At 45.3% G+C, this 26998-nt stretch overlaps 1 protein-coding gene across 1 annotated transcript in view; it reads right to left on the bottom strand.

The window, feature by feature from the left end:
- The window catches only part of LOC134069925 (myosin-16), a 52073-nt gene extending 25979 nt beyond the window's left edge, over window positions 1–26094 (bottom strand). Inside the window, exons 1-6 of the mRNA XM_062526070.1 lie at window positions 25576–26094; window positions 13244–13471; window positions 10699–10803; window positions 8153–8239; window positions 7500–7645; window positions 6217–6307 (exon numbers count right to left, since the gene is read on the bottom strand). Coding sequence (XP_062382054.1) covers window positions 6217–6307; window positions 7500–7645; window positions 8153–8239; window positions 10699–10803; window positions 13244–13471; window positions 25576–25659 — 741 coding nt within the window. The 5' untranslated portion in view covers window positions 25660–26094. The remainder of the gene's footprint in view (window positions 1–6216; window positions 6308–7499; window positions 7646–8152; window positions 8240–10698; window positions 10804–13243; window positions 13472–25575) is intronic.
- Window positions 26095–26998: the final 904 nt, after the last annotated feature.

The following is a 26998-nucleotide window of genomic DNA, read 5'->3' as shown; positions in this document are numbered from 1 at the left end:
AAGGAGATGGTATGAGGGGGGTCACGTTGGTGGTTCCACTTTCCACAACGTGTCATTAACCCCTGAATAGAAGGTTGTTTTGCTTCTGAGAAATCTTCCTTTTAAAAGGTGACCCTTTAAAATGAGGAAGCGCTTCTGACAAGAAAAACGTCTTGGTAATCCAAAACAGACTGGGTCGTTCCTCTCATCTGTGTTAGTTAAAAGGAAATACTCAAGATTTGTAATCCTTTCAATGCTCACAGAACTCCTCATATCAAATGTCACCTTATCAGTGGTTTGAAGAGTCACAGGTTTCACCAAGGCCAAAGTCATAACTTGACTTGCCGTGCTTAAGTTGCCAACTACAGTGGTCTCTGAATTACAAAGTGTTTAACCACAGGGAAGACCAGCGTATTGAATGAATGGACGGTGCTGAAATTCCCATTCTCGTGAAACAGCACAGGGTCAAACCCTGAGTTCAAAACCACAAATCTGCCATTCCATTCCAGCTACTCATCCACTCGCTCTCAAATTGCAAAGAACCTCTGCTTTTGCACCTCCTCTACCCAATCTGGTCTCTCTTTCTCTCTCTCTCTCTCCCTCTCTCTCTCTTATTCCTCCCCTCTCAATGTTACACTGTTTCTGCTCCCCCTCCCAACTCTTCCTCTCTTTCTTCATCCTTCATTCTCCCCCTCTCCGTCTCTGCCCCCATATCCTCCTTTCCCTTGTCTCTTTCTCATTCTCTTCTCTCTCCTTTCCTCACTCACTCTCTCCCCCTCTTTCTTTCTTTCTCTATCTCTCTCTCTCTCTTGTCTCTAGAACTGACCTGGAAATCTATACAGATAAAGAGGGATCGCTTTAGCTCGGTGTTTGGCTGCAAAAGACTCTGCTGGCTCTGTTTCAGATTTATGATCATAGGTGTCGTGTCCCCTGGCAGGTTAGCATGTATCTCGGCTTTCTATCTTGTTGTGTCTGTGTCGGGAGGTATGTCTGACAAGCCATATAGCTGGAGGACATCCTGTGACACACACACAACCTCAGCGCTGCGGTAGGACTCAGAAACCACCGGTGGTTCCGGGCCCGCACACAGACACAGACACACACACACACACACACACACACACACACACACACACACACAAACACACACACACACACGCATACACAGGCAGGCAGAGATATCTCAGCACACACACACACCATAAAGACATCCACACATGAAGAGGCAGACAGACAGACAATGGAATAGTGCTTCACACTACTAGCACACACATGCACTCACTGACACATACATGCAAACACTCACTGAGTCTCACACACACATGCACACACACACACACACACACACACACACACACACACACACACACACACACACACACACACACACACACACACACACTCACAGAGAGAGAGAGAGAGACAGAGAGATAGACAGACAGACAGACAGACAGACACAGATACAGATACACACATATACATGTACACACAAAATATAGGCACTCCAGGTAAAGACCCTCTCTTAAAACAAATTATTTTCTCTGAACTTTGAATAACTTAAAGCCACAAAAGATAAAAGTACAAAAGACAGCACTTGCATTTACCACCATTAGAGCAAATAGAAAATCCTCAACAAACACTTGGAAAGTTATGTTTCAGTGTTAAAAATCCTCTACATACTTGCATTATTAGACACAGTGAAGAAGTGAGAAAGGAACAGAGGAGAGGGAGAGAGAGAGAGAGAGAGAGAGAGAGGGAGAGAAAAAGAGAGAAAAGACATAAAACAGAAAGAATAAAAGACTCACATGCCAGCGGAGGACCTCAGCAGAGAGCACAGCCATAGTCAGCAAGCAGCAGTCAGACTGAGAGCAGCACACATACACGCACACACGCTCGCGCACACACACACACACACTGCTCACACACTCTCATGTGCCGGCAGGCATGGACACGCACACACGCACATCACACACACACACACCGCTCAGCAGAGCCAGAGCTGTAGAACTCTCTCATCAAATCTCAGCACTCCACGCCCCCTCCTCAAGATCTCCTCACTCTCAAAACAGGACTCACACATGCAGACACACACACACACACACACACACACACACACACACACAATGTCACATACATTCATACACTCAATGTCAATTATATGCATGTTCATTCTCTCTCTCTCTCTCTCTCTATTTCCCTTGCAATCACACATATCTTCAATTACTTTTTTATCAGTCTCTCTGAATCAGTTTAATGACTGAAAAAACGTTTTAAAAAGTAGAAAAGTGAGCTACTTGTCAGCGCCTGATCTTTGTCAGTACTTTCATTTGGCTGTCACTAAAACCAGCACAATTATCCCCGACTTACGATTTGAAAACGACCCCTGCTGATAATGATGGTCAGAACATTAAGGTTACAAGTCTATTGGCCTTTTATGAGACCCTTAAAAATATGGAAACAGTGACTAACATTCAAGGACTCCAGGACTATCAGTCAGCACAGAATCAGCACTTGTCATTAAAACGACGGAAAGGGAGAGCTAGTATTAGCCTCTTTCCAGATTGTTCCAATATCACATTTTCTAAAACTGTCTACATCTATAATTCCACTGCGCTATTAAAATTGATCTCAAACTGTGTTCATATGTGAGACCGCCAGCCCAAGGCACAGTTGTTTGTGTGGGCTAGCTATCATGCTGTTAGCTCACTCTGACTTGGAAACAACAGGAAAGACACCATTATATGTCAAAGACTATACCAAAACCAACAACATTAAAGAACGAACAAAAAACCGTACAGTATATTTGGTACCTCTCTCTCTCTCTCTCTCTCTCTCTCTCTCTCTCTCTCTCTCTCTCTCTCTCTCTCTCTCTCTCTCTCTCTCTCTCTCTCTCTCTCTCTCTCTCTCTCTCTCTCTCTCTCCCCGTCTTCTTATTTCCTGTTTTTTGGCTGCGCAATATGACCGTGTGTATTTGGCAAGTGTGCGTCTAAACTGCTCCATATGGTGCACCACAGTGAAATAATCACGTCGGTGCTTCAATTAGAGATGGACCGCTGGCCCGACCGTTGACAGCCGCTGTCACTGCCTGACTTTATTCCTCATCGAGCGGTCAGGTGAGGCCACGTCTCAAAAACCTCCGACCAGGATTAACCAGCACATCACAAAGCTAATCAAGAGGACTTAATGAATGTACTCACAGACAGATGTTAATATTAGTGTTGCATAAAACATTATTGTTTTTCTGACATGCTTGAGAAATATTTCCTGGAATGCGAGCGAGTATGTATGAATGATCGTCATAATCAGTGGAGGATGATCAAAATTAATGTTGTGATTTTGACCAGTCCTTGGCCAAGGTCTAGTTGAAGGCAGTCCCGAATTTCTCCAAAGCATCATGTCCTTTCTGAGCCCTAGCATCATTAGCCTACCGCTGTTGCATCTGTTAGTTTGTCCAACAACATGCTATGCTTTTGTTTTCCACATCAAAGAAAACACTGACCAGCTGGTAATATGGAATGATTTTAGTCCACACGATGCAGACAAACGACTTGACATTACAGTATTTTAGTGGAACTCATTTCTTTGCTGTGATGTTGTTCTGCTTTCTGAAGTCAGTTAATAGGCCCTTGCATGCATGCAATGGCCCAAGTGTAATGATGATGTTTTTCTTCTTCTATCCCTCTGATAAATGAAAAAAAAAAAAAAAATGTGGAGGAGGTAGCCTACGAAAAAAAAAGCACAATTTGCTGAGCTTTTGTTCTGAGCTGGTCCACCTGTGTGCTGGCCGATGAGCGTGTGGGTGGCGCATAAAGCCTTCATTGTACAGGAGAGGAGGAGAGAGAGAACGTAGGGGTCCTGAAAAAAAAAAAAAAACATGTCCACTCTCACCAAGTCACAGCTCGGCTTTCGGGCCCCCTCACACGCACAGCAACCCACCCCTCCCTGGACAAAGACGTCTGTGTTTGGCTGTAGTTCTGCCCCTGGGTCCTAGTGAGTTAACAGAGGGTGGGAGGGGGGTTTCTTTAAGTCTTGTTACCTGACTTTAAGTCTTCCTCATCTCCACCACTTGATACAGTATTTTGTGTGTGTGTGTGTGTGTGTGTCTGTGTGTGTGTGTGTGTGTCTTTGGTGCTGGTGAATATGTGTATGTGTGTATGTGTGTGTGTGTGTGTGTGTGTGTGTGTGTGTGTGTGTGTGTGTGTGTGTGTGTGTGTGTGTCTGTGTCTGTGTCTGTGTCTGTGTGTGTGTGTGTGTGTGTGTGTGTGTGTGTCATCTGTCGCTCAACTAAATTGTCTAATTAAACGGGATTGTCTCGAGAGTGCCGTCACCCATGTCTGTCAAGCCGTAATTGATGCTCGGCTGAAAGGCTGTCCACATATCACCCATCATGGCTGACGGGAACAATCAAGTGAGTAAACACCTCTTTGGAATCCACGAGACAGAGGAGACGTCACCACCTCACTCCCAAAGTACAGTGACAGAAATCTCACATGTGTCTCCTTGAGCGCTCCCCATAGAACTTCAAAAGTCATTAATTTCATTATCTTGAAGCAGAAATACAAAGCGGTCGGGGGGGACGAGTCGTCTTATATACTTGTAGTGGGTAAAACCTTCACATATTACCTGCCATTCACCACTGAGAATGCCACATCCTACTGTAGGATCCTACTGTATATCAATAGCCTATACAGTATTAGAATTATTAAGATGATGGTAAACTAAAGTAAAACTTATATTTTAACAACATAAGGCATGGCATACAGTAACATTATACCACTACATGCCATATGACTGAATCATATGAATAATGAATTTTGGATATTACAGTTATGTTGATGTAATTATTCAAACATATGACCTACAATCATATTACAACATGATATTTATTTTACAGGCGTCAGAGAGTGTTATCTAAAGAGTCACATGCAATGTGTGTAAATGCAAATGTCCTTTTAAAGAACCAAAGAACTGTATGCTGTTAAAGCTTGTCTGCTCAATTTATTTTTATGCCATGTTAATCTCCCACAGATAATAAGCAATGGCCGCTGGTTTTGTTAGTGTAAACCCTAGCCAGCATGTCCGGTGTAAAAATCACTAAGCAAAACACGCGTGCCTTTTTTACCCCATGACACAATGTCGGAATGAAAGCCAGGCAAGCTCTGTTTTTTTCCCCCGGATACAGCCTTAAAAGGCATTTTAACACCTACAGCAAATGAAAGGCTGCGTTGACAGGGGTTAAACTCCTACAGGATGTCATACTGTCGTTCCGGCGAAGCACATAAGACAGCCATCTGAAATCTATACGCCGGGAATCTAATTGAACTTCCCTCCCGTCATCATCGACAGCAGCTTCGCCGAATGCCCACCGAAGTCAAATGGAAGGCAATTAAAGTCTTAGCAGCAGACAATCTGAGTTGACACGCTCACTTTGTTATCGCTTTAGTAATCAGTGAATAGGCTTTACAGTTGTACACCTCCGCCTCGGGGCATTTGGGGTTGAAACCTCCAAAAACACACCCCCACATCCTTAAGTCCCCCCACCCCCGCTGCCTTCCCCAGCTATGCCACCCCCCACCAGTGCTGTGGAATGGGCCTGAAGATGGTTATCAGCTTATATGTTCCCCAGGTATGTTTTTGCCATCGCCTTGCAGGCAGGGGGGCTGAGAGAGGTGCGGGCTCACAAATCAGAGCCTGGAACCCCAGCAGTGCTGAAAGACAGGAATGCCACCTCCCCTTCCACCTCTCCACTCCGCTCCTCTCCTCTCCTCTCCGCTCCTCTCTTCTCCAGCCCTCCTCCTGATCTTCCTCTCTCCTGTCTTCCTCTTGACAACCCCCATCTTACACACACACACACACACACACACACACACACAGTGTATACAGCACACACACATGCAAACACAAACACCACACACACATCCTTCTCCCACAATTGTCTGAGCACACATAAATGTATACTCCAAACACACCGCATACAGTCAGACACACACACACACACACACACACATCCTTCTCTCACAATTGTCTGAGCACACATAAATGTATACCCCAAACCTCAAACACACCACACAAACACACACACACGCACACGCACACGCACACGCACACGCACACGCACACGCACACGCACACACACACACACACACACACACACACACACACACACACACACACACACACACACACACACACACACACACACACACATCCCTTTCTCCTAATCTTTGTGGGCCTCACCTGGAACTCCTTATTTTTCCTCTGGAGGCTGATGTTCTGGTTCTCCTCGGCCTCCAGCCTGATGTTGGTGGAGGTTATCTCCAGATCTTTCCTGGCAGAGAGAGAGAGAGAGAGAAGGAGAGGAAGAGAAAGAGAGAGATAGAGAGAGGTGGTAGAATACAACAAAATGTTTGTTTTAGAGGGACAGGGATAATTAAACAGACAAACGCTTCCTTGTTTAACAGGCTTGGGTTGGAGAGCAAAGCTGATACAATTCACCTCCAACAAAACATGTCGCCTATCAGATAATCCCACTCTCCTCCATGTCTTTCTTCACTCGCATTTTTCAAACTACCTCAGCGAGCTCAACAGGCCTTCCTCAAACACTCTCACTCAGTCTGTCAACAGGTCCACACATACACGCTGTGCAGCATTGTGCAAAAAAAGGGTCAGCAGCCATATTTGTGTTTACGGCCACAGCACGTTTGATGTGCTCTCCCACGTAGCGGCAGTCTCATAGCAAACTGACAGAGTCTCGGCTCCGCTGCGGGCTTATGTTAGGCTACGCAAGCCAACAAGTCAGGACAATGCCGAACGCCCCCCGGCATCTTGCAAACACCAGATAAGGGTATGAGACACACACATACATACACAGGACCAACAAAACTCTTTAATGGCCCTCAGAAAGACGTCCAGACATCTGTTTCTATGTAAGGCAAGTATTATCAGATCCAGATATATAAAAATTACTTTATGGTCATTTAGCAGATATGCACTATGGGACAAAAGTGGTTCTAGTATTAGCTTACAATTGAAGGATATCTAGTTTCATTATGTCATAAAAAGATAAGTCTAATAACTAAAACGTTCTAATACCGATAAAAACATTAATAAAATATCAACAAAACTAAAGAATGTTTCTGATTAAAACCATTGAACACCCTTTCCCTGCAGGGGCTTAACAAAAATCCTTAAAAAAAATGTCAGTCTGTGAGTCATATAAAATACACTCATTGGCTATTCCATGTGGCATTAATGCTGTAGAACCAGAAACACTTTGAAAATGGCTGCATGTTGACCTAGTCATTGAAGCATTTAAAACAAACACACACACACACACACACACACACACACACACACACACACACACACACACACACACACACACACACATGGCCATCAGACAAACATGAAGGATTATAATAGATGAATTGATGCTGGTTTGCAGAGAGAGCGAGAGAGAGAGAGATAAAGAGAGAGAGAGAGAGAGAGAGAGAGAGAGAGGTGGACACGAGCCGACTCACTTCTTAATGACGTCCTCCAGGCTGAACTTGAGCTTCTCCATCTCCGTCAGGTTCTCCATGGTGCTCCTGCTGTCCCCCTCCAACTTCCTCCTGCTGCGCTCCAGATCGCCTCTCTGCTTCCTCTCCTGCTCCAGCAGATACTCCAACTGAGAGAGGAGAGAGAGAGAGAAAGAGAGAGAGAGAGAGAGGGAAGATAGAGAGCCATAGTCAGGTGAGGAAACATCTGACATTGATCAATGACAGCGCAATATATAACACCTGGGCTTCAAGTCCAAACGGGGCTGATTGGAAAGACTTGCCCTGGAGACATCAGCAATGAGTTGTCCAGAGAAAGACACCAAAGAGGCAATCAATTACAAGATAACATTTTATTACTAATTTGTTGTATGTAAGTCACAAGTGACCATATGGTGGCTAGTTTCAGTCGTGTGTTTTAAATGGCTGTTGGCAAAAGACAAAATCGTGCTTATGGCAAGGCTTAAACAAGGCATGAAACTAAACTTGTTGCATTAAGTTAAAAGAAAACCCTCCAAAACAACACACCTCTGCTGAGCATACGCTTTCACAAAGAAATAACCGACGCAGCTGAGATCAAACAAGAAATCCAAAAAAGTGCTCAATCCCATAATGCCGCTGGTGAGCGCAACACTTACATCCTCCGTCTGCACCTGTAGCTTGGCGCGCTCCTTGGTCAGGAGGTTGACCTTCTCCTCCTCACACTGCAGGTCCTCGATGGCTTGCTGCAGACGATGGAGAGAGAGAGAGAGAGAGAGAGAGAGAGAGAGATAGAGAGAGAGAGAGAGGGAGGATAGAAACAGAAGGGACTGAGTCTGGACCACAGATGTGCAGGGGGCTTAAACCCCGACCGACATCACACACACACGCACGCATGCACGCACACACACACACACACACACACACACACACACACACACACACACACACACACACACACACACACACACACACACACACACACACGAGCGTCCATGCTTGTCCATCCACCCTTCACCTCGAGGGAAGCTGGACTGCTGACGTGAGAGGGCTTTGATGTGATATCTCTGTTCACTCTGTCTTGGACCGTGCCGAGGAAATCTCCAGAGTTAATCGGCTCGCCTTAACATAGATATCACACTATAGAGGCTGTGGAGTCCAACATGTGTCCTCAAGAAAAAAAGATAGAGATAAAAAAAACAAACATGTACTGTGTATCTCTGAAAAACAATGTGTTGAATACTTTCTTACTGTCTTTTCCACACACTTGGACAAAATAGAAAAAAGGTGGCGCTGAAATATGAAGAATGTACTGCGAGCAGTTACAAGAAGAATGGTCCCTTCTTCTTCAAACAATTGGTGCATGGATTTGACATCTGGCGATTCGCAAACTCAAATGCTTTACTTCAAAACAAAGGTTTCCAAATCACCCAGCGTGAAAATGCCAGGGCTAAATCTGCTACTGTGACCCACCTGGCTGGCATTACCTCTCCTGCTATTATAATCGCCTAAATGGCGGGTGTACACGAAAGAGGCTTGTGTGGGGGGGTAGTCATTCTTGAGAAGGAAAACAAACACAGAGCATTGTTTTCTTTGCGAAGCACAGAAAGACTGGTCTGTGTAGCGTAGATTAGTAGCAGATTTGCATGGAGCCTGAGACTATTGGAGACTTGTACAGATCTGTCACGATTTCCTCACTGCCAAACCATGAAATGTTTATTTAACATTACACACGCTGTCACATTCATCTCACTTATGGATTAGAATTAAAAGTCATCTACCAGCTTTACATAAAAACAACATCACTTAACATTCAAAAAATGGAGTTCTTCCCATTTACAGCTACTATGACTAATGCTTCTTAATGCTTTATTGCCGTTAATAATGTTGGCTTAGAAATCCTGGATTTAAAGTGTAAATCCTTATTTGACAGACCATGAATAATAACTGCTAACAGAGACGCCATGAAACGTCTATCAACCGAAGACAGAATCTGCGCTGAGATGGACATGAAACCTGCACTCATTTCGTGCGTTGATCTGAAAACCCCGTCCTCTGGTTCAGAGGGGTATAAGTACAAAATAAAGATGGAGAAGAGGGATGGACGGTCACTTCTTTTAAGTCCATCTCCAGGTTTCCAGTGGAAAATGATATTTTTTTTGCTAACCACTGACTCCGAGCTCTGATCTGTGTGCGCTAACCCCAAACTGGTCTTCCAGATGGGTCAGTGCCTGGGCCTGGGCCTGTGTGTCTGGACGTCAGTGACAGGCTTGTGGTCGCCGAGCACCGGGCATCCCCCTTTCAGGGTGACCTTGACATGGCGGCTGAGAACGCAAAGACAGAAACCCAAACTATCCTGCATGTGTGTGTCGTAGAATTGGACAAATTGAGAAAACATACTCGGGACTCTTTTTAACGAGCGAACGCACAAATATGTAAGTGCCTGAATGTATACTACACACACACACACACACACACACACACACACACACACACACATAGACTGACACTGAAGACAAACAAGGGAAAGCGTAATGCCAAAGATAACAAGATAGGACACATAAAATGATGGTGCAGGTATATCCTGTGTCATAAACACTGTTGAATTGAGATGACAGAAAAGATTTTTATTTAACCCTTTAGGCGGCTCTTGTCCTTTCACAGTAAATGACTGTAAATGTAATGAAGGTATTCAACATGAAATAAGAGTCTCTTCCCTCAGTTGGATGGAAAAATACTCGGCAATATAATATTCTGACTACTGTCATACATTTACCCTTGAATATGTCAAATATTGCTTCATTTACCACTAGATAAGCAAACTACATTGAATAACATCATAGCTGCAGTTTGGAATGCCACAGTTTGCATTAATGCCCATTACATGATTCCCCTTCTCAGCAATCTTCTCAACACACACACACACACACACACACACACACACACACACACACACACACACACACACACACACACACACACACACACACACACACACACACACACACACACACACACACACACAGAGGTACACCCACACGTATGTACACAGAGATATCACAGAGGAATAATACTAGACACTGCTACCACATATACTGTGCATTTACACACACATGCAAACACTCACTCACACACGCACACACACCGACACACACACAACCGCGACCCTCCCCTATTATGCAACGTCCATTGCCTGGTGCCTCACCTGACTAAGCTCCACCAGGTGTTCCTTCTCCTTCTGCAGTTTGAGCACCAGGTCCTCCCTCTGCAGTAGCTCCTCTGTCAGCTTCTTCACACTCAGGTCTGCGTTCTGTAGCCGCACACACACACAAAACACACACACACACACTCCAGCGAATAAATACGTCAACTAGTCAGACATTTCCCAATCATTCTAGCTTTGGCAGACTTTTTTTTTTCAGCTGTCAACGGCACCAACGCAAGTATCCATTTCACGCATCGAGAAGCTACTCCTAAACTATTAACCTTCCTCGGGAAGGAACACTTATTATGTTCTTACTCTTGACATCAAAGAGGGAAAAAAAACATGCTGTGGCTTCGTTGGATGTAGAAAGTGGAGACAGGACGATAGGGTGAAGAAGGAGGGGGTTGGAGTGTGTGTGGAGTGTGTGTGTGTGTGTGTGTGTGTGTGTGTGTGTGTGTGTGTGTGTGTGTGTGTGTGTGTGTGTGTGTGTGTGTGTGTGTGCGTGCGCGTGTGTGTGCGTGTGTGCGCGTGTGTGTGTGTGTGTGTGTGTGTGTGTGTGTGTTGAGGCCTGTTCAGTGTTTGAAAAGCAGATGGAGAATAGCAAAAAGGGGAGGTGGGGGGGCTGAACAAATTCTGCAGCACTTTCATCCTAAAATTACCACTGTCATCTCACCACCTCTACCCCTTACAGGCATCCTCTGACAGACAAGAAACAACACAAATGGATATGAAGTGGCTGGGAAACAGACAAAGAACAGCTAAGTCTCAAAGCAATTCTTTCAATTCCGCTTCAGAATTTGACTTAACATCTGAATAGTATTTAAGCATAATATTTGGAAACGGCCTGAAATCCATTAAGAATTCACAAATGCTAAAACTCGTCTCCCTTGAATTGATTCTACTATTCATGCTCACAACAACTGCACATGACACAATAGAGAAGTCAAACATTGTAAAAACGCTATAATAGACAAATAAACACAGCTATCCAAACAGGGAACGGAAAATCCGAATAAACTACTGCATGTCATAACAGGGCTTGAGCCCACCTTGATGATTCTGCACAGGTGTTGATCATGATTTGAAATGGCTATACACATTTTATTTTCCTTCTGCATAGCTTCAATATGTCATGTCTTCACTGCATTAAAAGTCATGCCATCTTTTAAGACTTGTCTAATGCAATATAATCCACTTTTACATTTATGGCTGCTATGGTAACAAGCACTACAAATAAAGCAGTCTTTAATAAGAGCAATCGCAGCATGCTTTAAACTTTTTTTTATACAGTACAGGCCTAGTCTTGTATTCTTGCAGACCTATTTTGCTTTTCTTCAGATTCCATCATCTGAGTCCTGCTACCTGACAAGAGGACAAGTAGATTGACACATTTTATTTTCCGAGCCGCTCATAGAAAAATTTACGCACGGTGAGCTCACACCTGAGATGAACTCGGTGATTCACCAGGATGAGTCATTTGTCATGCCAATCAACAAACACCGCTCCCTGAAGCAGAGCTCCAGCAATCATGAAAAGGTTTCCAGATGAATGCCCTCTAAACAAGGTCAAGAGTCTTGGACTACAGTTGGGCACCTCTACTAATCACAACAGATCAGTCGAAGGACAATTCAGACAATCAAAGATCTAAATCTACTAAAATATTGCAGATACTGTAATACCCATACACAACATAGCATATACTGTACCTTATAACAGTAAAACTGACACAAACGCAACTGTAATGCCATAATATCCAACTCTCTAGACGGCAGATTGACACTCACTAACATGCTGTCGAAAGAATCTACAAATCCCAAGTCTGGTGGTGCAAACAAGCTCCCAAAACATTTAACAGAAGGGAACGAAATGAGATCTAAATTTAGCCTACTACATTCAACAGTGTCCAGATACTGACAAAGATTCAAACAGTTCAGAGAATCTCTAGTTTACTCACACTGCATCAGCTCTGCATCATTGCTGCTACAACAAAACACCTCTCCACCTCCACCTCCCTATCCTCTCCACCTCTCCACCTCTCTCCACCTCCACCTCCCTATCCTCTCCACCTCTCCACCTCTCTCCACCTCCACCTCCCTATCCTCTCCACCTCTCCGCCTCTCTCCACCTCCACCTCCCTATCCTCTTCACCTCTCCGCCTCTCCCTCTCCCTCTCTCCATCTCTCCCTCTCCACCTCTCTGCCTCTCCCTCTCCACCTCCCTATCCTCTTCACCTCTCCGCCTCTCCCTCTCCGCCTCTCCACCTCTCCCTCTCTCCCTCTCCACCTCTCCTTCTCTCCCTCTCCACCTCTCTGCCTCTCCCTCTCTCCCTCTCCATCTCTCCCTCTCCCTCTCTCCCTCCACCTCTCCTTCTCTCCCTCTCCACCTCTCCTTCTTTCCCTCTCTCCCTCTCTCTCCCTCTCCCTCCCTCCCTCTCCACCTCTCCTTCTCTCCCTCTCCCTCTCTCCCTCTCCCTCTCTCCACCTCTCCACCTCCCTCTCCACCTCTCCCTCTCCACCTCCACCTCCATCCATCCCTCGCTCCTCACCTGTTTGTCCCTCTCCACGGCGCCCAGGGTGCTCTCCAGCTCCTCCAGGTCGCAGCGCAGGCTGCCGCACTCGGCCTCCAGACGGTGGCGCTGGGTGTGCAGCTGGGCCGCGGCGCCCTCCTCCTCCTCCAGCCGCTCGCTCAGACCGGCCACCTGCGCCTCCAGCTCCCGCCGCGCCGCCGCCAGCTCCGCGCAGCGCTGCTCCGCCTCCTGCAGGCTCTCCTGCTCCTGGAGGAGGTGCGGAGGGAGGAGGTGTGAGAGAGAGAGAGAGAGTGAGAGAGAGAGGGAGAGAGAGTGAGAGATGCTAATGGTTCTTCTACTGTGAAGAGAGGAGGAGGAGGAGGAGGAGAGGGTGAGAGAGAGAGAGAGAGAGAGAGAAAGGGAGAGAGAGTGAGAGATGCTAACGGTTCTTTTACTGTGAAGAGAGTTGTTATCCGAGGAGGAGGAGGAGGAGAGGGGGAGGAGGTGAGAGAGAGAGAGAGAGGGAGAGAGAGTGAGAGATGCTAACGGTTCTTCTACTGTGAAGAGAGGAGGAGGAGGAGAGAGTGAGAAAGAGAGAGAGAGAGAGAGTGAGAGATGCTAACAGTTCTTCTACTGTGAAGAGAGTCGTCATCGGAGGAGGAGGAGGAGGAGGAGAGGGGGAGGAGGGAGGGAGGGAGAGAGAGAGAAGAGGAAAGGAGGATGGGAGAACAAGGGGAAGGGAGGAGAGGAGAGAAGAGAAGACAGGAGATGTGCATATAGGAAGGAAAAAATAGAGAAAGTTAGGCTTAGAGGAGGTGATGGCAATTGGTAATTTTTCAGATAGATCTCTGTTTCTCGGGGTCATCGAGTACTGTACATAGGACAGCAGCCAGGCAGCCACAGTACTTAAGTCTGGGGGCATGAATATGGGGGTCATGAACATGCCCCAAGAGTATAGCACTGTAGCTGCCTACTGTTGGCCACAGCAAGTTGCGCTGGGTAGGTAGAACCGATTTGTATTTTGTTTCTTTTCGTATCGACAATACTTGGTGACCTCGAGAAACTTTCATTGAGATCTATGTGAAAAGTTGCCGAGAATTTCTCCTATAAGAGAGTTAGAGGAGGAGGTGGAGAGGGGGAGTGAGGGAAATAGGAGAAGGCTGGGGGAGAGGAGAGAAGCAAGGGAGAAGAGAGAGAGAGAGGCCGGGGAGAAGAGAGAGAGAAGCGGGAGAGAGGAGAGAGAAGCAGAGAAGGAGAAGGAGAGAAGAGAGAGAAGCTGGGGAGATGGAGAAGAAGAGTCTACCCCACCTTCTTTCAGTACTTAGGAACAGGCACAGAGGACAGAGAGAGAAAGGACAGGACAGGAGGAGGAGGAGGAGAAGAGGAGAGGAGAGTGATGAGATGAGAGAGGACTTCAGAGGAGAGACTCTCAGAGAAAAGGTGAGAAGAGCAGAAAAAGGAGAAGAGAGCGAGGAGAAAAGACCCTTGCATGCAGTGTGCGAGTTTCGCCATAAAGATGAAAAATGTCCCGCGAGTTCAGAAGTATCAAACGAAGCCACGGGGAAAAAAAAGACACACGGTAAAGTAATACATCTTACCGCACAGAAGGCCGATGAAATGTGGTTTGAACCCCAGAACACATATATATCCCAAGACGCGAATGTATATATATATATCCACGTGCGCCAAGAGTGACGTGTATATAAAAAATAATTTATCTCGACTGGTCAACGCAGGACAAAAAAGGAGACTGCTCGCAGCCGAGGCAGATACCGTCTGGTCTGAAGAAATGCCTCAGCTATGTTGCGAGCATATACTTGAATTCATGCACCAGTCATTAGGGTCGAAAATATCAGGGCAACGTTACACCAGCAGTTAAGAGATTACACAGACCACCGCACTGATATTTTGCTTTCCATAAATGTACTTCATGCCTGTTGCATTTAGTTTGACTCAGCCTTTCAGCTGAATAAACCTCACCAATCTCAACATAATGAATGCAGGGGGGGAAAAAAACATACAGAACGCTGAGATACTGTACTGGTTTTGGCATTTACAACAGGAGGGCTTTCATTTTATAACATGTTTTCTGAACAAATATCTTATACCTTTAAAGAGGCATATTTATACTACATTATACTATTTTAGAGGCAACGTTACTTCGAAAACACTAAAGTAGAGCACAAAACAGTGCTGCTCACCCAAGCACAGAGCTGCTTGATGGAAAGGAGCCCTTTCACATGGGAAAACCGTATAAGACTGATTCATAGACTCCTATAGTTTTTATGGTGATGATCTCTTTACCATCCTATGTGTAGTATAGCAGCTCTGTGGAGTTTGGTGGTATTCCAAATTCTTCAGGTGTATTTCTCACCTGTAACGGTTGTCTTGCCGTCTCCCCCCTCTGCCATGAATCAAACTTCACCTGACATTCACACCTTCTGCATTTTGCATCAGCGATCATTTATTCAGTTTATCACACGTCTTCTCAAACAGAGGACATGATACTCGCATACAGTATGCTCATTTTTTCCACCTGACACTGCAGCCAAACAGAAGCAAACAGATACAAACTAGACACCCTCATGAACACAGAATTTTTCACTCACCGACACACAAACAAACACACGCACACACATACTGTACACACACACACACACACACACAGAAACACACACACACACACACACACACACACACACACACACACACACACACACACACACACACACACACACACAAACAAACACACACACACACACACACACACACACCCCAACCAAAAACAAAAAAAATACCTACAACCGTCAGTTGATGCTGAAGAGCTGTGCTAAAGCTATCCCAGTCCAGCTCCTCTGACTCCGGCTCCCCATGCGCCCCATTGGCCTCCCTGCCGTCCTCCACCAGAGGCTGGCGCGGCCGCAGGTCCACAGACATCCCCTGAGACGGACGCCTTCCGGCAGCGGTCGCCCACGAGGCCTCCCTGGCTCGTCCCCCTTGGATTAGCAGCAGCAGGCACAGGAGCAGGAGCACGGAGCCGTAGCTCAAGCAGCACAATCCACAGCAGGTCTCCCACAGGTAGGCTGGCAGCATACAGCGCTCCCCGCGTCCAGCCAACTAAAGCCGTACAGTAGATCTCCCCCCCTGGGTGTGCGTGTGGTATCCTCCGGCTCACTTGTTGTTTGGGTTCTTCTCCACGCTGTTATTGCTTGCCCTTCGTCATGTCCTCATTCATCCCTCTGTTTTCCTCTCTCCTCTTTCTTTGTCTCTCTCTCTCCCTCGATCCCTGCTCAATAAACAGCTGCCCGTCAGCTTTGATGCTTATCTCCGGGGCGCTCTGAAAAAGACTTAAGGAGACCATGAAAGCACGCACTGCTAAAGTCTGGGTACGGTACGCTCCTTGAGTCGAGCTGCTTCGCTCCCGTCCAGAGGCAGGTGTTTTTGGCCGACGGCGACGGAGAATCTCCCTCGGGGCTCGAGTGCCAGTGCGGGGTGTTGGGTGACGGAGGACCGTGTGAATGCGGGTCGTGTTCTACAGTTCATCTCTTGTAACTGTAGACGTGATATTATCATATCAATCGGCAACAGAGCGACAGAAAAAATGAGGAGGACAGTGGAGTGTTTTGTTTTGTTGAAAATTGGACTTTTCATCTCATTTGCGATTTGGTGAAAAGGACCCACATAACCAACAACCCACAGGGTCTGGACAAAGCAATGCCATTCATGGAGACGCATGAGAACAAAAGGGATATTGTATCCGTGTTTACTACCGTCCTCGTTTCTGAATGAACTATCCAGACTGTGTACACACTGGGCGTCCATCTGAGGGCCAGGAGGTTCAGAGAGCACCGGACGATAACATCAAAACAGGTGGCACTAAGAAGAGACGCTCCCTTGATTCAACCCCAAGACTCCATTCAGGCCTAAAGAATAACAGTGCTCCTCCTCTCCACATAGAGTATCAAGTCAGCTGGACCAAATTGTTTCGTGATTGTTTGGGCGTACTATCAAGCCCACATTGAGCGGTGATGGCATGCCCTTGTGCGCAGGCTTACTGTAAGACAAAACAACTCCAGTGACTGTCTGGTCCTTCTCATTGAAGTGCAGCATTGAGGAACACTTCGTATCAAACTATGCGCCATTTACGCCCACTCAGAAAAACACAGACAAGGCAGACAAAACATGCTCAGATGATAGCTAGTCAGTGCTCATTGTAGGACAGACAATTGGACTACGTTTTCCAGCTTGTAGGTTGTTAATTTTTACAACTGCGCCCCGTTGCAACAATATGCCTTTGAAAAGGTCACAAGAATGCCGTAAACCCGTCATAAACCCCCCTTTCTTTCATTTACTGTTGGACCTCTTTTCACTTTTGCTAAATTGACGGTGTTGGAAAGTTGGATGGTGAAAATTTGAGGGCTATGCACTCTGAGTGAGACACTGCTGTGGGTTTTCCCCCCGACTGCCAATGGCATGTTACTTTTGGATAAACATTAAAGCATCATGGGAAGTCCCTGTGAACAGGCCTCTTGATGTATATGCTTAAATGAATGATGATAATGTTTACCTATACTATCTCAAATGTTTCTTTCCAAAGCCTTCATTCAAAACATTTATCTCTCTTTGAATGGCTCGGAGTAAAGCCAGAAGCAAAGGCACGTTGAAAGAGTTCAGTGGTACTATTTATCAACGTTGAGAAGATGTGACACTGTAGATCATTTTATCTGTCTATCTCAAATCTATTCAGCCATATCAGATTAGATCAAAGTATCACAGATCTAAGGAGTCCAGGTGCATCAACATAAGAGATGACAAAACATGAGACATAAGAGGGTTAAAAAGTTGATGGTTTACTGGATACAAACGCTATTTATCAAATGTTTATATGATGGTCTGATGGTTACCGATAGTGGCTAATATCGTGCATATCTGCAACCAAAACCAGAACACAGAGATATTTCAAAGATAGCACAATATACAGTATGAGAGTAGGGCAAAGGTAAAGCAATGCACGGGCCTCACAGCCATCACAGAATAAGTGCCATGGTTGATTTATTCACTGGAGAACCAAATGAGATACATGCCCAATGAATCTCTCCTCCTCCTTCTCCTCCTCCTCCTTCTCCTCCTCCTCCTCCTCCTCCTCCCTGGCCACAGTTGACTCTGAAGGAGGACATGGGCCTCACTCGCAAATCTTGCCCCAGGCCCGCAGAAAACTGGTCCAGACCTTAAAGTTTTTCCACATGCTAAACTAGGGCATCTGGATGTTTCTGGAAAAGTGTTTTTCTTTCATTTCACATTATCAATTACCGCTGGTTAAAATGGTGGGCTCTCCGACTTAATTTCTGTATTTTACAGTGTTGTTAAATTGAACTCGTGGTCTGCGTTTTGGACAAAGCGCGGACCATGCTAATCTTTTGTCCATGCCTTTACTACTGTACGTTGTTTACACATCAGTTGATATGATTTGACGTAGTGTCGTGTTATTTATTGTATTCACAATCTTAAGGCTGTCATCAGCAGTAAACCATTATAATGGGATCTGTCGGGAAGAAAAACATATGCAAAAACAACTGTGCTTTCAAGTAAGCATCCAACGACTAAAGGATTCGGGGGGAGGGGGGCTAATTTCATCGACAGGGGGAAACGGATAAGATGCCCGGACGGACCAGGAAGCAATGCCGCAGGGACGTGACCAGATACTCAAACCAGACTGCTCCATAAGCGATGGAGTATAGAAACGACCTGGCAGAGCACGGGATCATCATGGCTTATTAAGATCCAGGAATCTGTCTTCTCTGGTGACAGCCCAGGGAATGTTTTTCTTTTTTTTCTTTTCCCCCCCTCTAAACAGTATGAGCCACTGCTACAGCTGAACTTTAAACGGGAGGGGGTGGAGGGGGGTTGGGGGGAGGAAGGGGGGGTGGGGGGGATTTGGAGTACAAGGAATGTGGAAAAAAGACGGATTTTTCCGAACTCGAGGAAAGAAAGGATTTCATCATCAAGGTAACCAGGTCAGCGGACCGGAGCGCTCGGATTGCTCGGAGAATCGGAGCTCTGCTTAAGATCTTTTCAGTGTCGTTCGGTTGCCCGGGTCCCTGGCAGCTCCCTGGTCCTCACATGCTGAGAGACCACAAATGGCCACTTCTCACCAGCTAGTTTACTGTGCAAATAAAGAATAAATGGGCAGCTAAACTGAAGTGAATCATGCTGCCACTAGAGCATTTTGTCAGTAAAAAAAAAAAAAAAAATCCATAATTCAAGAGGAAAAAAGAGCCCTGTTTGCATTTGAAGATTTGTAGGAAATGTTTTTTCTTTTCTTTTCATACTTTTAGGAGTGAGATTATTAGGCACACAAAACTGTTCTCGGGGATTAAAGATTCTTATATACATTTAAATGGACTCTGAAGCCCCTCCGAAAAGTTGCTATAAAATGTTGCAGTGTGAGGAAGCTAGTTTAAAGCCCATAGGTGGCACAGAGGAGCGGCTGAGCTGCAGGGGTTAGGGCCTAGAGGATCTGCAAATGCAATCAGCAGTGAAAATAATCACAGAACTTGGCTGTGAGGGGCGCATGTGGCTATTCAGCTAGTACTGGTAAAAATGGCTGTGCTGCTCCTTCTCTCTTTCTCTCTCTGTCCCTCTCTCTCTTTCTCTCTCTCTCTGTCTATTTCTCTCTCTCTATCTAACTGTGTATTACTCCTTCTCTCCCTCTCTCTCCCTCTCTCTCTTTCTCTGTCTAACCCCCCACCCCACTGTGTATTACTCCTTCTCTCTTTCTCTCTCTCTCTCTCTCTCTCTATTTCCATTCCCCTTTCCATCCCTCTCTCATTCTCAAACTAAAGCTCTAAAGCTCTCTCTGCATCCCTCCTCTATCCCCCAAGCAAATAAGTGCCAAGGCAATAACTTAACATTGCATGGTGCTGCCACTCTACTCATCACCCCCCCGGGTTCAAGGTGGGGTGGGGTGAAGGTGGGGTGGGGAGGGGAGGGTGGGGGCGGTTGTGCTGCCAGGAGAAGAGCCACTCAATCACTTTGCACTTGCCCGGGGGGAAAATCCTGAATATTGCCTCGTCCTGTTTGATAACGGTAGCACAACAAAGGCACAGGCAGGAGCTAAGGTGCCTCCTCTCCTCAATAAACGCTGAAGGAGAGAACCAACGCTAACAACCAACACCATAAAATCACCTCCGGAGAATCATTATCATCACACTGGGGGTGGACGCGCCCCCATTCTCACTCATCAGGAGGTGTGTTATTATCCACCCAAACTTGGCAGCCAGAGTTGCTACTTGGGCATCTCACTACAAAATGTCTGATCATGCCGAATTAACAGTGGAGCCCTGATGCTACTTCACAAGACAGAAGGCAACACTCATCTGAGCAGAAAAGAGAGCCCACCACTCGACACATCCTGTGGTCCTCCTGCCTCCCCTCACCCCCCCCTCCTCCTCCTCCTCCTCCTCCTGTTAGCCTTGAAAGACACATGGTGAGGAAGAGTAAAGGGACTTACGGAGCATTTCCTAACGAGCGCCTCATTCTTCTCCCTGCCCAGTCTGGAGTTCTCTTCTTCCAGCTCGCGCACTCGAGACAGCAGACGGTCCGTCTGCTCGATGGCTTTCTTCAGCTCCTCTCTCTCCCTCATCCCTCCGCCTGCTGTGAGCGCACTGCTACAGTGGCTTAACCTGAGCAGCCCAGAAAAGTCCCTTTCTGGACTTTTTTTTCCTCCAGACTTTCTCTCTCTCTCTCTCTCTCTCTCTCTCTCACTCTCTATCTCTCTCACTCACTCACTCGGTCTCTCTCTTTCTCTCTCATCTGGATGCCCCTCTTTAAACGTGCTATTAACACACACACACACACACACACACACACACACATACACACACACACACACACACACACACACACACACACACACACACACACACACACATACACACACACACACACACACACACACACACACACACACATCAATAAATCTTCATTCCCATTCGTCATCCTAGTCCATCCCACTCTGACTCCCCAAGCCCACAAAGGGCCTCTAAGCCTGGCTCGATATAAAACAAATGTCCCTGATTTATCCCCAAAATTGGAAACTCACAGAATCAACACCTAGAGGAGAATATGCTCCGTTGGCTCCACTGAAGTATGAGGTGATACGGTGGAAATGGAACTCCTCTCCATTGGCAAAGCTACAGCAACAGGGAGGAAGACACAGTCCAGAATACTGTATCTGCAGGTGCTTCAGACCACATAAATTGCAAAATGTTAACCACCTCTCAGACTTGATCATGACAAAATCTGGTTACAATTCTTACTTCTTCTTTATGGGGGAAAATAGTCTCCAACAAACCACTTGTTGCTTGCAGGCCACACCAACAGCTATCCTCCATCGCATCAGCTCCCAGCAGACAGAGGTAACAAAAATCTCCCAAACACTCCACATGTTAAATCTGAGAGTTATGATTGTGTCTCTCTCTCACACACATGTTGCAAAGGAATTCCATATCTATCCCCCTGTGCTTGGCACTAGCTGGAACTCCAACGTGTGTGTGTGTGTGTGTGTGTGTGTTTCAGCCTGGGCATGGGGGAGGCTGTGAGAGCTGGCGGAGGGCAGGAGTGGTCTTGTCTTTGTCACCCTCTCCGGAGGGTCTCCCCCCCTCTCAGCCCTTCCCGAGTCCAGAGGTGTTCTGGGAATAAACAACCCTCCATCAACTGAAGACTGAGTTTATACGTAACTGATAACTGCTCTTGACTCTTCAGCTGCCTGCGGCATAAATCTTTATCCAGTTCTTGCTCTGAGCGATACGCGCTAAGCTTAACCAAGGGCCCACCAACAGACGGGAGGCCTACTACATCCCAGCTGGTCACAGGGCAAGTGGCAAGACCTTTTACATTGCAATAGTGAAACTAGCGTTGACAAAATAGCCTAGCAATCGCTACAATGTGAGGGTCTGCTTGTAGCATGTTAGCTTATTTCACTTGACATCCCTCCACTGAATTTTGGCATGTTTTTCAAAAACAAAATGTAGTACAGGCTTGCCAGTGCACCTGTTTTTCACTTTCAAGAAAGAACAGGAAGTAAATATTGTCTGGTGTAATAAGCCATGCATTTTTTAACATAAACACCAGCAATGTTAACCTCTGCAAACAGGATACAGGTAAATCTATTATAATCTGACATGCTTTTGACAGACAACACAGCCTTGGCCTACTTGTCCTGTTTATTGTGTTGAAACCTTGGAGCATATCTGAAATGGCGCTTAGCAAACATCCACTGCTTTCATTACCCATCAATCAATCTCTTCCAATATCCCCTTAACAGCTAACAAGATTCCACAGGCAATTTTGGCCTAGCCACAAGAGTGTAAATTTGTAGTTTCCTATTGCATGGAAAAACAGATGTGAGTTAATTTTCCAGAGCAGGCACAAACGCAGTTTTGACAGCAAAGCCATCAAGGAGATAAAGAAACAAGCTTGTCCCGACTTGAGCTGAACTTAACCGTGTCACTGGAAATCAACTGTCATTACAGTAAGAAACAAACAGTCTCAGGCTAACGCCAAGATGATGTCTGTGTAAATAAACTGTACAAAACTGACAGATTGTGTTTATGTACCCACCTGTTCGTAGGTCAGATGGTGAGGGAATATTTAGCATGTGGTTTTGGGGAGAGCTTGAATCCAAATAACAAAACAGGCTAAAGGACTTTCTGTCTCCGACATTCATAATTGAAAGTAAAGTTAAAAAGACACTGTAAGTTGACTGCTGCTTATTGAATTACATTGCCTGTACACCTGTGTGTAATTTATATTGAATTGTATGGTTTGATTCCATGTCAGCAAAATTTGCAGAATGATTACTAGACCTCAGCAGTTGTTCAAATACAGTATATCCCCACGAGGCATAATGTATAAGACATTCTAATCCTCTTGTTCGTGTTTCAACTTGATATAGGAGGATATTTGCCCTGACAGATTTGCTCACACAAGTGTCAAAGCACACAAATTATGATATTTAGAGGATTTTGCATACTGTAAGGTGATATCTCTGACTGTCAGTGCGTCAGGGGTCTGGGGACTGTGGCTTTTTCCTGAGAAGCGATGTCATGACTTCACACATTCCTGACTTCACATTCAATTTCCCTCAGCCTTGCTCATGAACAACAATTTTCCAAATAAACTGACTGTGTCCTGTGGCTTCAGCCAAAATCTGAGCACTTGACAAAGATATGAGTTCTGTTTCTTTCTTCAAGCTGGACACTTTCTGCAAACAGTCCAAAGGGAGGATTTAAAAAGTTGTTGATATGATTACGATTATGTTTTTATTATTGTAGTGTATCATTATTATTATCATTATCATCATTTGTATTATTTCAAACATTTTCTTTGAGCGTGAGAAGAAAAAAACATGACAGGTTTAATGAACAAGTATATTCTGTTATCATTGATTAAGTTTGTGTTTCTGTGCCAATAGATTCGGGATAAAAAAAAAAAAACTATACTACCATAGTTATACCGGTATTATGATATAGCACATGATTACATGTTCAGCAACAGTATCTGTATCAATCCAATTTGTTACTATGGCGCATGCTTAGAAATCAATATTGTGGAAAATATACAGTATATGAAATCTGCTCAATGAAGTTTGTACTTCTGTTATCTCAGTATAATAACATTAATATGTCAGAAAAAAATCAATATTGTTAAAGTAACATTACACTAAATTCCTCTGTATTTGCCACATTGTGTATAAGCCGCTGGATAATCTTGTATGTATGTTAAACCATAACCATACTAACTGCCCCTGTGAACACATTTTGGTAAATCAATGCATAAGCAGCTGCTAGGGAATTTACTGTATGCAACAAATTACCACTTTTTTAGTTACCGACAGACAAGTAGGTGTGGTGTCATATTCATGTTGATGGTATATGGTCAAACGAAGGACAGATAAATGCACGTCGCACGTCTGTCTAACGTGTAGGCACCCACCGCCAGAATGAAAAAATAAAGAACAGTTCACAGCATGATATTGCTGACTATCACCAAAAGACACAGGTTAGTATGTTAGCAAGCAGTGCCGACAAGGCCCTTGTTGGTGTTTGCAAGTTTTTCTTGCAAGTCTTCTAGGTATAGCTCACTAATTTTAGACCAAAACTCTGCAGTACTGCTTTAAACAGGGGCCATAAAACAATGCAGTTAATGCATTCAATAAATGAATTAATGACAGAATGAATGACCACATTTGATTATTGAATTGATTACTACCACGACCATCGACTACCACGCTATATGGTACGCAAACTCACTTGCAGCAGCAAGTTTGGTGACCCAGTAAACTCCAGTGTTGACCTTTACTAGACAGAGCATAGCCACATCAAGCTGCACCCGGCAGAGGCATATCAAAGACCCCTTGATGCCATCTGTGATGGCGATGCATAAAGGGCGGGATCCTCAGAGTGCCCGCATGTTTTGACACGAGGGGGGGGGGGGAGAGACAGCTCTGATGAGGTGATAGAGTCCCCCCTCAGCCAAAACTCAACATCACTCACGGAACAAAACCGCAAGAGCGCTGGATCAAGCTCTTAGACAACTGCTACAGCTGCAATAGCATGGGAGCGTATGAATAGTGGTAAATCCCTGTTTGAAAGGCAACTGTAACACATGCACGCATACTCAACACACACACACACACACACACACACACACACACACACACACACACACACACTCATTTTCTCTGCCTCCCCTCCCTCCGCAGGGGTGCACTGTTTGCATTCCAAGGAAGCATGTTTGCCCCTAGTCTAGTCTGTGCATTTACCACTTGTCTATCCAAAAGTCAGTCTGTCGGAGGAAAACCATTTCATTTTCAAAGGGGAGCAAGATAAAATGCATTCCTCCTCTAACATGATGAAACTGGGATTCCACTCAAAACACAGATCAAGGAGTGCTGTACCTCAAACGTTTGTGCGTGTGTGTGTGTGTGTGTGTGTGTGTGTGTGTGTGTGTGTGTGTGTGTGTGTGTGAGTGTGTGTGTGTGTGTGACTGTGTGTGTGTGTGTGTGTGTGTGTGTGTGTGTGTGTGTGTGTGTGTGTGTGACTGTGTGTGTGTGTGTGTGTGTGTGTGTCTGTGTGTGTGTGACTGTGTGTGTGTGTGTGTGTGTGTGTGTGTGCATGTGTTTGTGCATGAGAGGAAGAGAGAGAGATTGTCGTTCTGCATGCACACATCTGTGTCTGTCTAGACAAGTGGGAGGGTTTGAAGCAACACACTTGAAGACCTGTTCAAATGAGAGACAAGAGAGAGGGAGAGAGGGAGAGAGAGAGAGAGAAAAGAGAAGACGAGAGAGAAAAAAACGAGTGGATCCTTACGTGCGTCAGTGGCGTGGAATGAAAGCCGTTGGAGGGTCGGTACTGGTGGAAGTCAGTTTGGATCACGCAGACTCTCTTCTCCATCCTCGGCACTCCTCAGCACGTGGGGTGGCTCGCCATGCCGCTCTCGCTCTGATGCCGGCCGTGAGAGACAAGTGCACTGGCCCGCCTACTCTCTCTCTCTCTCTCTCTCTCTTTCTTTCCCTCTATCTCTTCCCTCTCCCCGTCTCTTGTTCTGTCTCGTTCTCTCTCTCTCTTCCTTCCCTCTCTCTCGATCTCTCTTGTTCTTTCTCCCTCTCTCTTCCTCTAACAGTATCTCTGTCTCTCGTTCTCTCTCTCTCCCTCTTTCTCTATTCCTTTTACAGTCTCTGTCTCTCGTTCTCTCTCTCTCTCTCTTCCTCTTAGTCTCCCTGTCCCTTGTTCTCTCGTTCTCTCTCGTTCTCTCTGTTTCTTGCAGTTAGCCCTGTTACCTGACCCTGAGCATGAGTGGTGTGGCCAAGACCGGGGGAGGGAACTCCACAGAGAAAAAGAAAAACATAAACAGGCTCAAGCAGAACTCCCGTCCGACACACGCACACACACACACACACACACACACACACGCACACATAGGTACGTACACACACCTCCCTGTTCGAGCCATCATCACCACCCACTGTCAGCAGAGAGATACTGTAGGGAGAGAGAGAGAGAGAGAGAGAGAGAGAGAGAGCGAGAGGACAGTAATCCTCTCTTTCTAAAAGAGAGGACTTCATCTGTCACCATGTGCCTTAATTGTTAATACTCAGTACTTCAGTGAAAAGGTTTGGAGTGTTATTGATGGTGTTAACATCCCTACACCTTAGTATTCTGTATACATTCTTTCCTAGCATGAAGAATGCTAAAAAATTAACCAATAGTGATAGGAGCTACATGAAAGCTCACCACAATACTATGATTATTACTATTATTAAAAATGTCAACAAGGGAAATATAATATATAATTGGGTAACACTTTATAATAACTACACACAATTCATCATCTATTAAGCATTTGTTAACTATTGGTTAATGGTTTGTTCATCATTAGTAATTAGTTGTTCATGCATAATTCATCATCACTTAAGCATTTGTTCACAAAGTTATGATTGGTATGTTCATAGTGAATAAGCCTATTTCTAAAATATGTATAAATTGTTGCTAATACTTAATATAACATGCAATAACATTTTGTTAATGAAATACTATTCATTTTTTAACAGTTGTTACATATGCACTAATGATTAGTAAGGATGTGAATACATGTTTTATAAACCACTTCCTAATACTATAATTCATGATTAACTCAGGAGTTACAAGTGGTTAGTTAATGATTTTTGTGAGCTCATCTAAAGTGAGGACTTTTTCTGCCTTGCTACACATTTGCAAATAAGTAGTAAATACT

This window comes from Sardina pilchardus, chromosome 22 (assembly GCF_963854185.1).
Source record: "Sardina pilchardus chromosome 22, fSarPil1.1, whole genome shotgun sequence".
In the NCBI taxonomy this organism is placed as follows: Eukaryota; Metazoa; Chordata; class Actinopteri; order Clupeiformes; family Clupeidae; genus Sardina; species Sardina pilchardus.
This window is presented reverse-complemented; position numbering and strand designations above follow the sequence as displayed.